We start from the raw sequence: 13631 nt of genomic DNA on the forward strand, positions 1-13631 counted from the left end.
GGCGGCGCGCAACGGCAGCGCGGGTGCGGGCGAGCGAGCCGGGAGAGCCGCAGACAGGTAGTGGCGGGCCGCAGAGGGATGCGCTACCGCCGCCCTCAGCGCGCCTTCCCGTCTCAGGTCACGGGAAGGCCGTGGGGGCAAGACGGGAGGGACACCCGCCCGAGGGAGGGGGACCCCGGCCGCCGCTCGAGCGGAGCGTGGAGATGGGGCGGCCTGCGGTCGGTTCCCGCTTCTCTGGGTCGCTCCTGCATCGCGGCCTCCTTCCCTTGGCTCCCAAAGAGTGGCTGAGAGATTCCAGCTGAGACTGAGTTGCAGTGGGGGAATGACGCCCCTTGGCGAGCTTGAGAGTGTAACTGAGCAAGTGCACTCATCAGCCAGGCCCAGCTGCGACTTCACATCAGCCATTGGCAATGATTGGGAAGGCTCCTCCCTACAAGCTGAGCTTTGGGGTTTGTATTGAGTGTGGCAGGAGGGCTTGGGAGTATCCTCACGGTATTGCTTCAGCCTTATGATCTATACTTTTCACATCTGAGTTTTTATATTTCATATCTTGTTATTAAAGGTTTTCGTTTGCTTTTTTTTTCTGTCATGGGTTTGACTACTTTCAAAAACATTTTTTTTTTTCGGTCTTAAATCCTATAGCACAATGTCTGAACAAGAGCGTATACAGGACTGTCTGAGGAAAGAGATAAGGTCACTTCTTATTTCCACTAAAGATGGTCTGACCCCACAACAGTTGGAGAAGGAGTACCTTTTGATGGTTGGTAACCATCTACCTCTCCGAATCCTTGGATATCGGTCCACGATGGAACTGGTGTTGGATATGCCTGATGTGGTTAGTGTCTGCCCCTGTGGGGATGGTACCGTAATACTGAAAGGTACGTTTAAGACTTTGGAAGGTCTGTAAGCTTTATAATTAAAACATGTCATGCAATAGATTGTTCTAGCTGTACAGTTATCCAGTATCCCAGGGCGGTGGAGGTCATTGGGTTGTGGGCAAAAAGAGAGCAAAGGAAAAACAAAAGAACAACATCCCCCCAGTCCCCTCCAGAGAAATGGATATTGCACAATTTCAGATTACTGATTTTTAAATTCAGTAAATTTAAATTTTTAAAACTCATTTTAAATTTCATGGAGCATGAAAATGCCATTGCAGGCAAGTTTGGGCTTCAGTTCTAGAGTCTGAAAACTTGCAGGCACCAGGTAACAGTAATAACACAGTGGGTCTTTGCATCTTCTGGTAGAGGCGTTAGGAAGCTGTTGTTCAGAATGTAAAAATGATGGAACTTGAGCTTTGTTTTACGCTACCTACATAAACAGCTCCTTGGAGACTTAAAAATTGTGTGTGCAGTTGCAGTTACAAAGAATAAATGGAGTATATCTTTTATCTGAAAGTGATTCTTCTCCCCCCCCCCCATATTTCCTTAGCCATTCCAGATGAATCCACTAAAGGAATAGCAAGTTTAGTTGCAAAGCAGAGGAGGAGCCATAAGGTCCGAAACTCCATGCAAAAGGGAAGGACGAGTGTTTGCTCTGGCCGGGTGCCTTACCGTGGAAGGGTGCCCCCAATCCTTCCAGCAGTTGTGAAGAGTGAGTTGAAAGATCTCCTGGCATTGTCTCCTGTTCTCCTTTCTGACTTCGAAAAGGCATTTGCCAAGCGGTTCGGACGGTCCTTTCAGTACATGCAGTATGGATTCCTCTCTATGTTTGAAGTGCTCAATGCAGCTTCAGATGTCATTTCTGTAGAGCAGACCAGAGCAGGTTCTTTGTTGACACTAAAGAAGACTGCATCAGAGGAAAAGCAGAGAGGATGGCCAGCAGGTAAGTTCATGGTTGGCACTGGAAATTGGGTCATGCCCACAGACTCTCAAAAATATGGTCACCTAAACAAGATCCCACAAGTACAACCACAGTTGATGCCTCAGTGTGATGGGGGACATCTCAGAAGGCTCCACCCCAAGATGAAGAGTTGCAGGCAATTAATGGCTGCTGAGAGAGAGAATGAGTTTTTCCAGAGACAAGTCCTATGATGGGTTTTCTTTCCTCCTCCTCCTCCTCCTCCTCCTCCTCCTCCTCCTCCTCCTCTTCCTCCTCCTCTTCCTCTTCTTCCTCTTCTTCCTCCTCTTCTTTTTTTTTTGTGCAGCAGCTCTGGCTGTCCTGGAATTTGCTCTGTAGACCAGGCTGGCTTTGAACTCTCAGAGATCTGCCTGCCTCTGCCTCTCAAGTACTGGGATTAAAGCTGTGCTCCACCACTGCCCAGTTTATGAAGGGTCCCGAGCAGTCAGCCCTAAATATATTTACATGTGAGCAACACCAGATGAACTCAGCAGGCTGTATTTATATACCTTTGTGTGCATCTGTGTGGGGGGGCATGGAAAGAGAGGGGAGAGGGAGCAGTAGAAATGATACAAATACAGTATTCATATATGAAATTGTAAAAAAAAGTTAAATTAGAAAAAATAATTGTGGGGCTTGAGGGATGGCTCAGCAGGTAAGAGAACCAACATTCAGTATCCCGCACCCTCATGGCAGCTCAAAGTTGTCTGTAACTCCCCTTACAGAGGATCTCAACCTCTTTTCTGGCCTATGTGGGCACCAGCCAGCTATGCATGTGTTACACAGACATACATGCATACACATGAGATATTTTTTAAAATGATTGTTCTGTAGATGAACACATGTTAGAACAATCCTGGCATATATGGAAAGGGAATTGAAGGGTTAAACTCCATGAGTTTGTTCAAGTTAAAAGCTGTGTTCCACTTGCAAGTTGAATAAACTTAGGCAAATGAGTTAGTTGATCTGTATAAACTGTGGTCTCCAGATCTCCAAAGTACATATAATACATGGGATTTGGAGTTGTGCTGAGGACCTTACATGAGACAAGGTCTGTAGAGAGCTTGACATTTAATAAGTTTACACTATGTGGTAGATGGGGCTGAGAGTAATGTAATCATCACTCTAGGCCCTAGACAGAATACACACTGGTCAGAGAAGGGAAGCCCATTGCAGAGAATTTTATGCCTGTTGCTCTGACCCCTTTCTCCAAAGTCTATTTATATGAGAGTGAGTGAGCCATGAGAGTCTGTCATGCAGTGATTAAACTGGTGGGTGATGTAGCTCACTCTGCCTGTCCTGGAACTGTGCAGGAGGTATGTGCCTCAGCCTTACCAATGTGCTTCCCTCAGGGACTCAGACTTAGGAAGACTCAGTTGTGCTGTCAACCTTACAGGAGTTGGGTGTGTAAGGAAGTGGTTGAGCACTTGACCAGCACGAGCAAGGCCCTAGGTTTGTTCTTCAGCACTGGAAGAAAACAGACAAAAACCGTATTATGGGAAGCAGTTTGAACCCATTTCCTCAACAGTGGGAGTGTATATTCCTTCCTGGTGATTGACTTGTCCACACTTCCCACCTTGGCTCATCTCCCATATCTTCAGGAGTAGTTGGTATATTTGGTGAACTTGATCTTGGCGTAAAGAAAGCACTGGGCAGGCTGTGATGATTTTCAGGGATACATGTTGAACTCCAGAATACACTTCCTGATATTGATGAGAACTTGTATTTTAGGACTGTATCATACCTGGTAGCATTTCCTCCTCCTTTTCTGTAAAATGTGATCACCCACCATGAGAAGCATAGTTCTATGCAAACTTTTTAGTTGGACAGTGTCTGTCTGGTCTTTGAAATGAAATACAGTTTTAAAGGTTTTTACCTATAAAATGCTACAAGGTTATATTAAGGTGACCTTATATGGAGTTTTAGAGAGCAACAGTCTTTTCAGGAACATGGTTTCTTAGTATTTTTTTTTAAAAAATAAACTACTAATCCCATAGTAAGGAAGTTTTATTGACTATATACATTTTCCCTTAATTTTTCTTCTAAGTTGAGGGCTGTTAGCTCACAGTAGTCTTTTTCTATAAAAATCTCTGGGAAATCATTGGTCACTATTTGTTTTTTCTTTTTTCTTCACAAAAGGTAAAATTTTTGCTCAGCCATTTAGAATGAAACAACAGGGGTCATATTCTACTGGATTCCCAGTAACAAAGACACGCTTTTCACAACCAACTTCAAGTGTGGAACCACCCAAACCAGTACTGAACATGGAGAAGATGCCCACATTTAGTGCAGTGGAGACTTCAAGACTGAACCACACGGAAAAATTAAACCAGGTAAGATGCTGGAGCCCAGGGACAGAGCTATGACAAAAATAAGCTTTTGAGCTCAGTGTGTTGTTACTTGGACCTGGTGGGAAAGTTGACCTTTTAAAAGTTAAAACCTGGAGCTGGAGAAGCGGTACAGTTCTTAAAAGCATTGGCTGCTCTTGCAGAGAACCCAGGTTCAATTCCCAGCCCGTGGTGGCTCACAACCCTCTAACTTCAGTTGCAGGGGATCTGATGTCCCCTTCTGGCCTCTGCAGGCACCAGGCCACAGACATACATGCAAGCATTCACCTATACACATACAACAGTAAAATAATTAAAACAAAAGATTGACACCAGCCATTCATTGACTGTAGGTGTCACTTACCTGTCCCCTGGTCACAGTGATTAGAAAAGGAGAGAGCAGAGGTTTTATCAGCTACATTGTTTCTGGGAGGTTTGGGCAGAAACCTCCATGTCTGCCTAGTATCATTTGATTTTATGCTGGAGAATATATCTAATAATCATGTTAGGTATCTTTATGCACATAGTTGACATTTGTGCATTATCTTTGAAATGTCAGAGTCACTTGCTCTTTTACAATATTGGGTTGCCATTTTATTGAAATGGAAGAACTCGTATATTCCGGGTATAAGTCCTTTAACATGAACATGTAATGAGTACATTTTCTCCTGGTCAATGGTTTGACTCTTTAAATTCTTTTTTAGATACATTTATTTTATTCTGTGTGTATGAGTGTTTTGCCTGTATGTATGTGTACCGTGTGAGTGCCTGGTGGCCATGGAGGTCAGAAGAGGTGTCAGATCCCCTGGAACTAGAGTTTCAGATGGTTGTGAACCAGCAGGTAGGTGGGTGCTGGGAACTGAACCTGGTCTTCTGCAAGAGGCAGTATCTTAACCACTGAACCTTCTCTCCAGCCCCACTCTTCCTTTCCTTAATCTTGTGTTTTGTAAAATTGAAGTCTTTGATTCTGACAACCTATTTTTTTTCAGCGTTTTCTCATATGACTCTTGTTTACCTAATAGATCTTTGCTGGATGCAAAATAGCAATAAAATTCTTCTATATTTTTTCTAGGATTTTTGATATTTAGAAAATATATTTGGGTCTATTACCAATTTCAGATTAATCTTTGTGTAATATGGCAACTGTGAAGTTTTCTCAATTAAGGATAGCAGCATGGTGGTGCTGTTTGCTGGACAGGCATGCTTTCCATGGTGAAATGCCTCAGGACCTGCTGATGCCTGAACTCTGCCACTTTATGTAGCTTGAAGTTATAAGATTGAGTCCTGCGATTTTGTTCTTATTTGTGGTTGTTTTGGCTCTTCTACATTTTTACATTTCTATATATATTTAATTGTGTATAAATCTGACTTTTTATCAAAAATAAATCTCATGGTTTTGATTAGAATTGCATTGGATATTATAGGGGAGTTTGAGGAAAATATTGTTTTAATACTAAGTCCAAGAATTCAAGAAAATAGCACACTCTTCATTTTTATCTTAAAATTCTCTCAATAATGTATAACAGTTTTCTGTGTATATGGCTTGCATACATTTTATTAAACTTACTTCCATACCTCTCATTTTTATTGTACTAAAGATATTTTCAAGAAATCATTGCTAACATATAACCTGTATCAACCTTGAGTCAAGGTACTTAATAAGCTTGGTTTGACTATTCCTATCATTCTGGTGGCTGTTTTGTAGGGGTGAGGTTTTTCTCAAAGCTCATGATGCCACCTAGTTGAAGAGAGAGTTCTACTTCTTTTTTATTTTTAAGTGTATGTGTGTTTTGCCTGCACATATGTCTGTGCGTCATGTGTGTACCTGGTACATTCAGAGACCAGAAAAGGGTGTCCGATCTCCTGGAACTGGAGTTCCAGGTAGTTGTGAGCTGTCATGTGCCATGTGTGTGCTGGGAACTGAACCTTGGGAAGGAAGCCAGTGCTTTTGTTTTCTGTTTTTTTGTTTGTTTGTTTGTTTGTTTTCAATACAGAGTTTCTCTGTGTAGCCTTGGCTGTCCTGGAACTTGCTCTGTTGACCAGGCTGGTCTTGAACTCAGAGATCCACCTGCTTCTGCCTCCCAAGTGCTGGGATTAAAAGTATGCATCACCACGGCCAGAGCTCTTAACCTCTGAACCATCTCTACTGCCCCAGTTTTGCTTCTTTTCAATATATCTGTCTTCTCTCTCCTTACACTTAGGCTCTTTAATATGAAGAGAAGTGGTGGGAGTGGAAATTCTTGCCTTGTTCCTGACTCAGGGTGTGAGCGAGTGCGTTCGTGCATGCGTGCATGTGTTCATTGGGTGTGTGTGGAGAGGGTGATGGTGGGCATCTTCCTCAGTCGCTGTCTGCCTCTCAGATACTCACCCGCCCTCCTCTTCAGCTACGTTTTTAGGAGAGGACTGTACTTCCATATTCCCAGAGCACTAAAACTGCCACCACCCTATGCCCAGCCCTTCCCCGTCCTGCCATTTCTTTCATCCTTTGCTTGTGTTACGTAAAGGAGCTTCCCCCACTGCTCTCTAGGAAAGGTCGTTCATTCACTTATGCCCTGACTCGACACTCCTGCCTTCCTTTCAGGAACCTTCCAACAGCCCATGCCTCCCAGGCATTAGGCAGCCACTAAGTATTTAATAAATACCAAGTACTTTAGAAAATGAATGGCAAGCATCTTTTCTGGACAAGATTATCCGATTAACTGAAGACTGCAGAATCTGGTACAGATAATGCTGTTGTTTATTGTGGAACATTCCTCAGTGTTTAGTTTCACACAATTTCTATTTGCATTTTTGATATAAAATGTCTCAGCGCTACTTAAAATTTTATTATTTAACTATGTGTATGTATATATGTCTGTGTGTGAGTGTATTAATGTGAATGTCGGTGCCCACAGAGGTCAAAGTCTGGGAGCCAAACTCAGATCCTCTGCAAGAGCAGCAAGTCTTCTTAATCACTGAGCTATCTCTGTGACCCTTGGTGTCACTTTTTAAGAACAGGATTTGACTCATTTGATTGAAATACATTTCCTTTTATAAATTGCTGGCATTTATCTTTGACTTTTTAGTGATTTGACTTTTTCTTTTATTCATAGTTGGAGAACACATTCAAATCAGTTATTGCGCAAATCGGACCTGGTGGGACTATTGATCCAGATCTAAAACATAAGATAAAATTTGTAAGTATTTTCCATATCTGGGAAACAAAAATAATTGGCTTTCATGTCTAGTTGAATTCAACTGCCTACAATGGTTATTGTAACACAAATAATAAAAACCCAGAGACAGATATTGGGGTTCAAGCTGAAGATCAGAAAAGCAAAGCAGCCAAGCCAGTAGCTGTTGTCTCTCAAACAAGTTGAAATGACAATCCTGTCTCCACGAATCCTCAGAGGCTTTAAAAGCTCTGAGTTCCTGTCTCCTCCCATCTTATAATCCTCTCTCTACCCAGCCATATCACTCCTGTCTCTACCTCCCTAGTGCTGGGCATGAGCTCTGTTACTCTTCAGACTGATTCATTCTCCTGTAGCCCAGGGTGGCCTTGGACTCACAGAGATCCATCTGCCTTTGTCTCCTGAGTCCTAGGATTAAAGGTGTGTGCTACCACCACCTGGCTTCTATGGCTAACTAGTATGGCTGCGGAATTTAAGGTATGTATCACCACTGCTTGGCTCTATGGCTGTGGCTAGCTTTGCATTTTGATCTCTAGTGGCTTTATTAAATCATAAATAATATATCACCACAAGTTATTGCTTTTGTATTTATACCTTACCTTTTCTAAAATTACACACACACACACACACACACACACACACACACACACACACACTGATTTTTAAATCAGGAAAAGCAATAAATAAAATTGTACTGAAAATTTCAATGTGAAATCGTTAAGAAAATGATTCTTCCACAAATATTCTTTTCCCTCCTTTTCATCCATTGCTCAACAAATCATTGTTGACAAATAGTTTAAGATCTTTCTAATCCAGTTCTAAACTGTTCTAATCCAGTTTTCTTTCCTGCATACAAGTAATTTGTATAGCCCAATGTGCTTATGTTCCATCTTTCACTTAGGAGGAACTGTGAGGGGTTGAAGTTCAAGTTGCTTTGGACCTTGACTATTTAAACAGTTCTGCAGTTGAAGTCCCTTGAAAATTTAGGTATTACAAGTTGCCATCAGAAGCACTAAACATTTGATTTGTTGGAGATAAAATTTACTACTAATTACTACTGTATTATTAGTGTATGGAAACCCATTGGTTGTTAGAAATTGGGCCAGAGGGTGTAGTATGCCTTGAGGATTTTGGTCCTGATGATCTGTGTAAGCAAAATGCTATTCTAGCTCTCACTGTGGTACATTATCTCACTTCAGTTACTGTGACTTTGATGAGAGATAGGTAAAATCGATACTCAGGCATAAAATCGATACTTCTCTTTGTTGTTTTTGAAACTTGAACATGTGCCTAACAATTGTTTGTTCAAGGATGTTCATGATTAATACAGCAGAAAAAAAAAGAAAAAAAAGAAAGGACACATTAAACTAAGGATTGCCATGTGGATCCTAAGAGTTTGTGCATGTCACCACTGGTTTCCATGGCAATGTGCCTTGCACAGGTTACTGTCCTGAAGCAGGGTTTACAGACTGCCATGGTTGGCATTGTCCTTTTGAGTGAAATGATGAGCGATGGAGCATGACTGTGTGGCCTTCTAAAAGGATGTTTTCTGAAATGCAGCAGTGGCTGTCTCTTGGTCACAAGATTTTAAAGGGATATTTACTTTATATTTTCCTTTGATGTGTGAATTAGAATTTTATATAAAATATATTTAGAAGATTTAGAAAGGCACAAAGTTTTTTATACTGTGTTAGAGTTAAAACAAGTCTAGATCTAAAAGTGATACAAATATGCAATGTGAAATAATTTATGATGGTAATGTTTTCTGAAATGGAAACCAATTTTGTCTCTTAATATTCCAATTTTATCTGTTTTATTTTCTGTTGATTAGGTTGTATCTAAGTTTCCACAAGGTTTATTTATTTCTAAATTGCTTGGAGAATTTGAGGTAAGTGTTTTCTTCTCACCAGCCTAGTCTTTGTACTGCTTAATTTTCTTATGATAGACAAATTTTGCCACTATTATTGGATCCTTTAAGTCTGTGCTGTTAACACTTAAAACACCTTGTTTTGTGTTTTAGTTGCTTTTTTATTATTATGATAGTTAAAGATATGTCCAGTAACAAGTATTTGGTTATGGATAGGAAGAATATTTTTACTACTTACTGTTATAACATTGAAATAGTGATTAACATATTTTTTAAAGAGAGTCAGTACCAAGAAGTGTAAAAACACAACACCCCATAGTCTTGATTTTTATATGCAGTAATAGTATCAAGAATGAAGGCACTATAAAGACATTTCAGATAATCAAAAGTAGAGTAATGTAAATAGACCTGTATTGTAAGAAAAGGTAAATAATATACTTTAGGCAGAATAAAATGATGCCGGATTAGAACTTGAGTCTTCAGGAAAGCTTGAAGAACAAAGGATAAAGTAAACACATCTGATAGACAGCTCTTTACCAGTTAAAACATATTACTGTTTAAAGCAAAAATGATGGCCTCCAGCTGGGTTTAAAACATGAGGATAATGTACTACATATGAAAACTGTAGCATAAATCAGTGGACTGGGGCTCTGAAAAAGAAGGGGTGTGGGAGTAGAACTGTATCAACTTCTTTATCGCTCATTGTTGGGAGCCAGTAAAGCAGAAAGCATACCAAAAGAGTTAGAATAAAATACATCTGACATATCCATGAATTGACTCAGTTAATTATAAAGTACACTTAAGCTGTGTTTCATATAATGACCTTTATAGCAATTGAAAAAGCAAGATGCATGACTTACATATATCTTATATTGAAGCACGCTTACATTTTGACAATCTCTGGAAAGTTATACAAAAGTGGTAACAATAGTTATTTCTAGGGAAGTGATTACTAGGTGACTGGAGCATTTGGGGGTGAGCAAAGACTTGTTTTTTTTATGAATGAATTTTTCATTTATGAGAAATTTCACCATAAATTTATTGTTGAAATAGTTTATCCTTTTGCAAACACACACACACACACTTTGATTACCCACATCATCCATTTTGTCCTCTTCCCCATCTTGAGACTTGTTTTTGTTGAATATTTGCTTGGACCTTTTGAATATACTATGAAAAGTTGTTCATTTGGGGGCTGGAAAGATAGCTTGGAGGGCCCGAGTTCAGTTTCCAGCACCCATGTCAGGAGGCGTATAACAGCCTATTTCTCCAGCTCCAGAGGATCCAACACCTCTGGCTTCTCGGGGCACTGGCACTTGTATACCCGCATGCAGACACAATTATAAAAATAAAATCTAGAAAACAAAGCAGTTACTTGTTTATATTTTTCTCTCCACCCTAGTTTTATGTTCAGTTATATTTTCACAGTAACACAATTATTTGGGAAACTATTAGAGACCGATAAACATAAAAGGAAAAGAAGTTTTACTATGTGACGTGAAGAAATAGAGATATTAATTCTAATTTGCCACCACCCCTGCCCTGCCCCACCCCAGCCCACCCATTTTTTCTTTGGTTTGCTGATGGCTATAAATGATGATCTGACTGACTCAGGGACCCCTGCTTTCACAAGTGTTCTGTGGGAGAAGTCATAAAGAAGCAAGAGGCAGATCAGAGAGAGTATCATGTGACAAGGTCTGTTCCACAGCTGTGCCACCCTGTGAGGGGCCAGTCCTTTATAGTGTTGTCACCCCAAGGAAGTGATTAGCTCAATTGCTTCATGTTGGTTCAAAGATGAACTTGGTGTTAGGAACAGCACAGATGTGTGTGCTTGTGTGTGTGTATATTCTCACATGTATGCATGTGTATGTGGCTCCTAGAGGTCGGCCTTGAGTGCCATTCCTCAGGAGCTGTCCACCTTGTGTCTCTCTGGGACCTGGGGTTCAGTGGCTGGGCTAGATTGGCTGCCAGTGAAACGGGCTTTTATGCGTGAGTTCACTGAACTTTAAGTATCTAGGTTGACAAATTCCAAACTAAAGCCTTGCTTTTCTGTTTTTTGTTTTTTTGTTTTTTTTTGTTTTTTTTTTTTTGTTTTTGACAGCTAATTTTTAAAGAGCAACTTTCACCAAAACAGTTAGGATTCTTAAATGTGACAGAACTTGTTGGAGCTCTTAGTGACATTCTCCGTGTTGAGTTCAGTGAAGAAAAGCAAGACTTGCTAGTGTTTGATGCTGACCTGAAGCCTGTACCACCTGGTGAGTTAAATTGGTATAATACAAACCTCCCTTTTAATTGTGCCTTTGAGGACAAGGAAGAAGAAAGCATTAAGAGTCATCATCAGAATCACTTGACCCAAACACATCACAGTTAGCCAGGAAATGTTTAAATAGTGACCACCTTCTTAGTGATCTTACAGCAAAGTTAACCTGTATTATTAGTTTAAAAAATGAAATTTACAATTTAACTTATTTTTATTTATTTAATTTTTGGGTGTTTGAGACAGGTTTTTACTCTGTAGACCAGGCTGGCCTGGGACTCACTGTGTCACCCCAACTGGTCTTAAGCACATGGAAACCCTCTTGCCTCAGTCTCCTGAGTGCTGAGATTACAGGCATGAGCCACCATGTCCAGCAATTTCTCTTCTTTTTTAAAAATTTATTTTATGTACATGGGCATTTTGTCTGCATGTGTGTCTGTGTGCAACATGTATGAGAAGAGGGTCAGAACCCCAGGAACAGGAGGGTACAGACAGTGGAAAGCTGCCATGTAGGGTGGGAATGGAACTCCTGTCCTCCGGAAGAGCAGTCAGTGCTCTTAACCACTGGGCATCTCTCCCGCCTAGTTCTTTATTGTTCAGTTATTAGTAATTCTGAAGGAATAATTCTGAAATGTTTGTTAGATAAGTAACGCTTGTCAGGCTATGTGGAAGAAGCTGTTTACACTTGGAGAGTCAGAACATGACATATGTGATTTTTACAGTAAGTAAACTCCAAATCAATTTTTCTAAAAATGTCCCATTTTTCTGTTTCTGTGTTTACTTTAGGAAACCACATTGGATCTAGAGCATTGTCTTTTGTTTCTCTCTCTCTCTCTATAGTTGTTTTTCTTTAAGAATTTTTACTGAGGTAACTTTATATGATCATGCAGATAGAGCCCATGAGTGTGTCCTGTACTCAGTTCCCTCAGTGGTGACATTTTGCAGTGATGTGAAGGGTATGGAACTTTTATAAAGTGTATGTCTGTGGAGGTGCCCGTGTGCAAATGCACTTGGAAGCTAGAGTATTTATTTATTTTTGAAACCCTTACTAGTTGACCAGGAAGCCCCTGGCCCTGCTTCTCTGGCATTGGGATTACAAGCCTGTACACAAAACCTGGCGTTTGTTTGATGTGGATTCTGGGGTGGGGGTGGGTCAAAGTGAGATCCTTGTGTTTTCAAGGCAGGCTTCACCAACTGCTCTTTGCCTTTCCCAGTCTATTTTATTAGCTTTTTAAAGTGGATATTACAAACAATCACCTTCCCACACTGTCGCTGATTTACCGCCATGGTAAGAGCACCAGTCTTGTACCTTTAAGGACATCTGGTTCTGGTCAGTGTTGTGGTTCATGGGTGTCACAGCTGGGTAGGAACACTGACTGTTTGCCTCCCTTGGCAGTTTAAAACCCTAGTGCTGGGTCAGGGTAGCCAGAGGGATGACCCAGAACAATACAGGCTGTTGCTTTTGGCTGCCTCACAGAGCTTAAGGACAAATCCCTGCTCCTGAAGATACCACATACTCTGAATACAGGACTTGGAAGATTTGAGTTAGAGCTAATCTGAAGTCGTAGATTTTTTTTTTTTTAACCACAAAAGTCCTTTAAACCAAACAACACAGGGATAGTTAATGCTTGTAGCTTCAGTAAGTATATTTCTATACTATATAGTTAATGCATTATTATAAATGTTATATCTTTTTATATTTAATATATTGTTTTCCATATTAGTGTATTTTTAAATTTTTACCTTTGTACAATTCTTATTTATTTCATTTAACATGTGTCCTGTTGGTGGACATTTAGATTGTTTCCATTTTTACCATTATAAAAGCATCAAGACTAGTGTTTTCAGCTTTTTATTATTTATTTTGCTGTTCAGGGGATGAAACTCAGGCCCTTATTCATTCTAGGCAAGCATCTGACTACTTAGCATCCTCAGCCCTGTGATTAATAATTTTGTGCCTACATCTTAATGTGCTTGTGAATTTGTTTCTTTATTTTGTGAATTTGTTTCTTTCGGAGCCACTGTAGTCATAGATCTAAGGAGTCCATTAGTGGGACAGCCTTAGGTACTCATCCTATATGCATAAATTTCAACAATATGTGTTTGATTGAGGAATTTGCTGAGAGTTCAGGCATAATAATTATGGAATATTAAAAAATATGTACATCTTAGTA

At 40.3% G+C, this 13631-nt stretch overlaps 1 protein-coding gene across 1 annotated transcript in view; it reads left to right on the forward strand.

Moving 5' to 3' along the window:
• The window catches only part of Tdrd5 (tudor domain containing 5), a 74298-nt gene that overhangs the window by 28054 nt on the left and 32613 nt on the right, over positions 1-13631 (forward strand). Inside the window, exons 2-7 of the mRNA XM_027417322.2 lie at positions 643-878; positions 1429-1821; positions 3976-4169; positions 7256-7339; positions 9165-9221; positions 11302-11455. Coding sequence (XP_027273123.1) covers positions 647-878; positions 1429-1821; positions 3976-4169; positions 7256-7339; positions 9165-9221; positions 11302-11455 — 1114 coding nt within the window. The 5' untranslated portion in view covers positions 643-646. The remainder of the gene's footprint in view (positions 1-642; positions 879-1428; positions 1822-3975; positions 4170-7255; positions 7340-9164; positions 9222-11301; positions 11456-13631) is intronic.

Source organism: Cricetulus griseus, chromosome 5 (assembly GCF_003668045.3).
Source record: "Cricetulus griseus strain 17A/GY chromosome 5, alternate assembly CriGri-PICRH-1.0, whole genome shotgun sequence".
Lineage (NCBI taxonomy): Eukaryota > Metazoa > Chordata > Mammalia > Rodentia > Cricetidae > Cricetulus > Cricetulus griseus.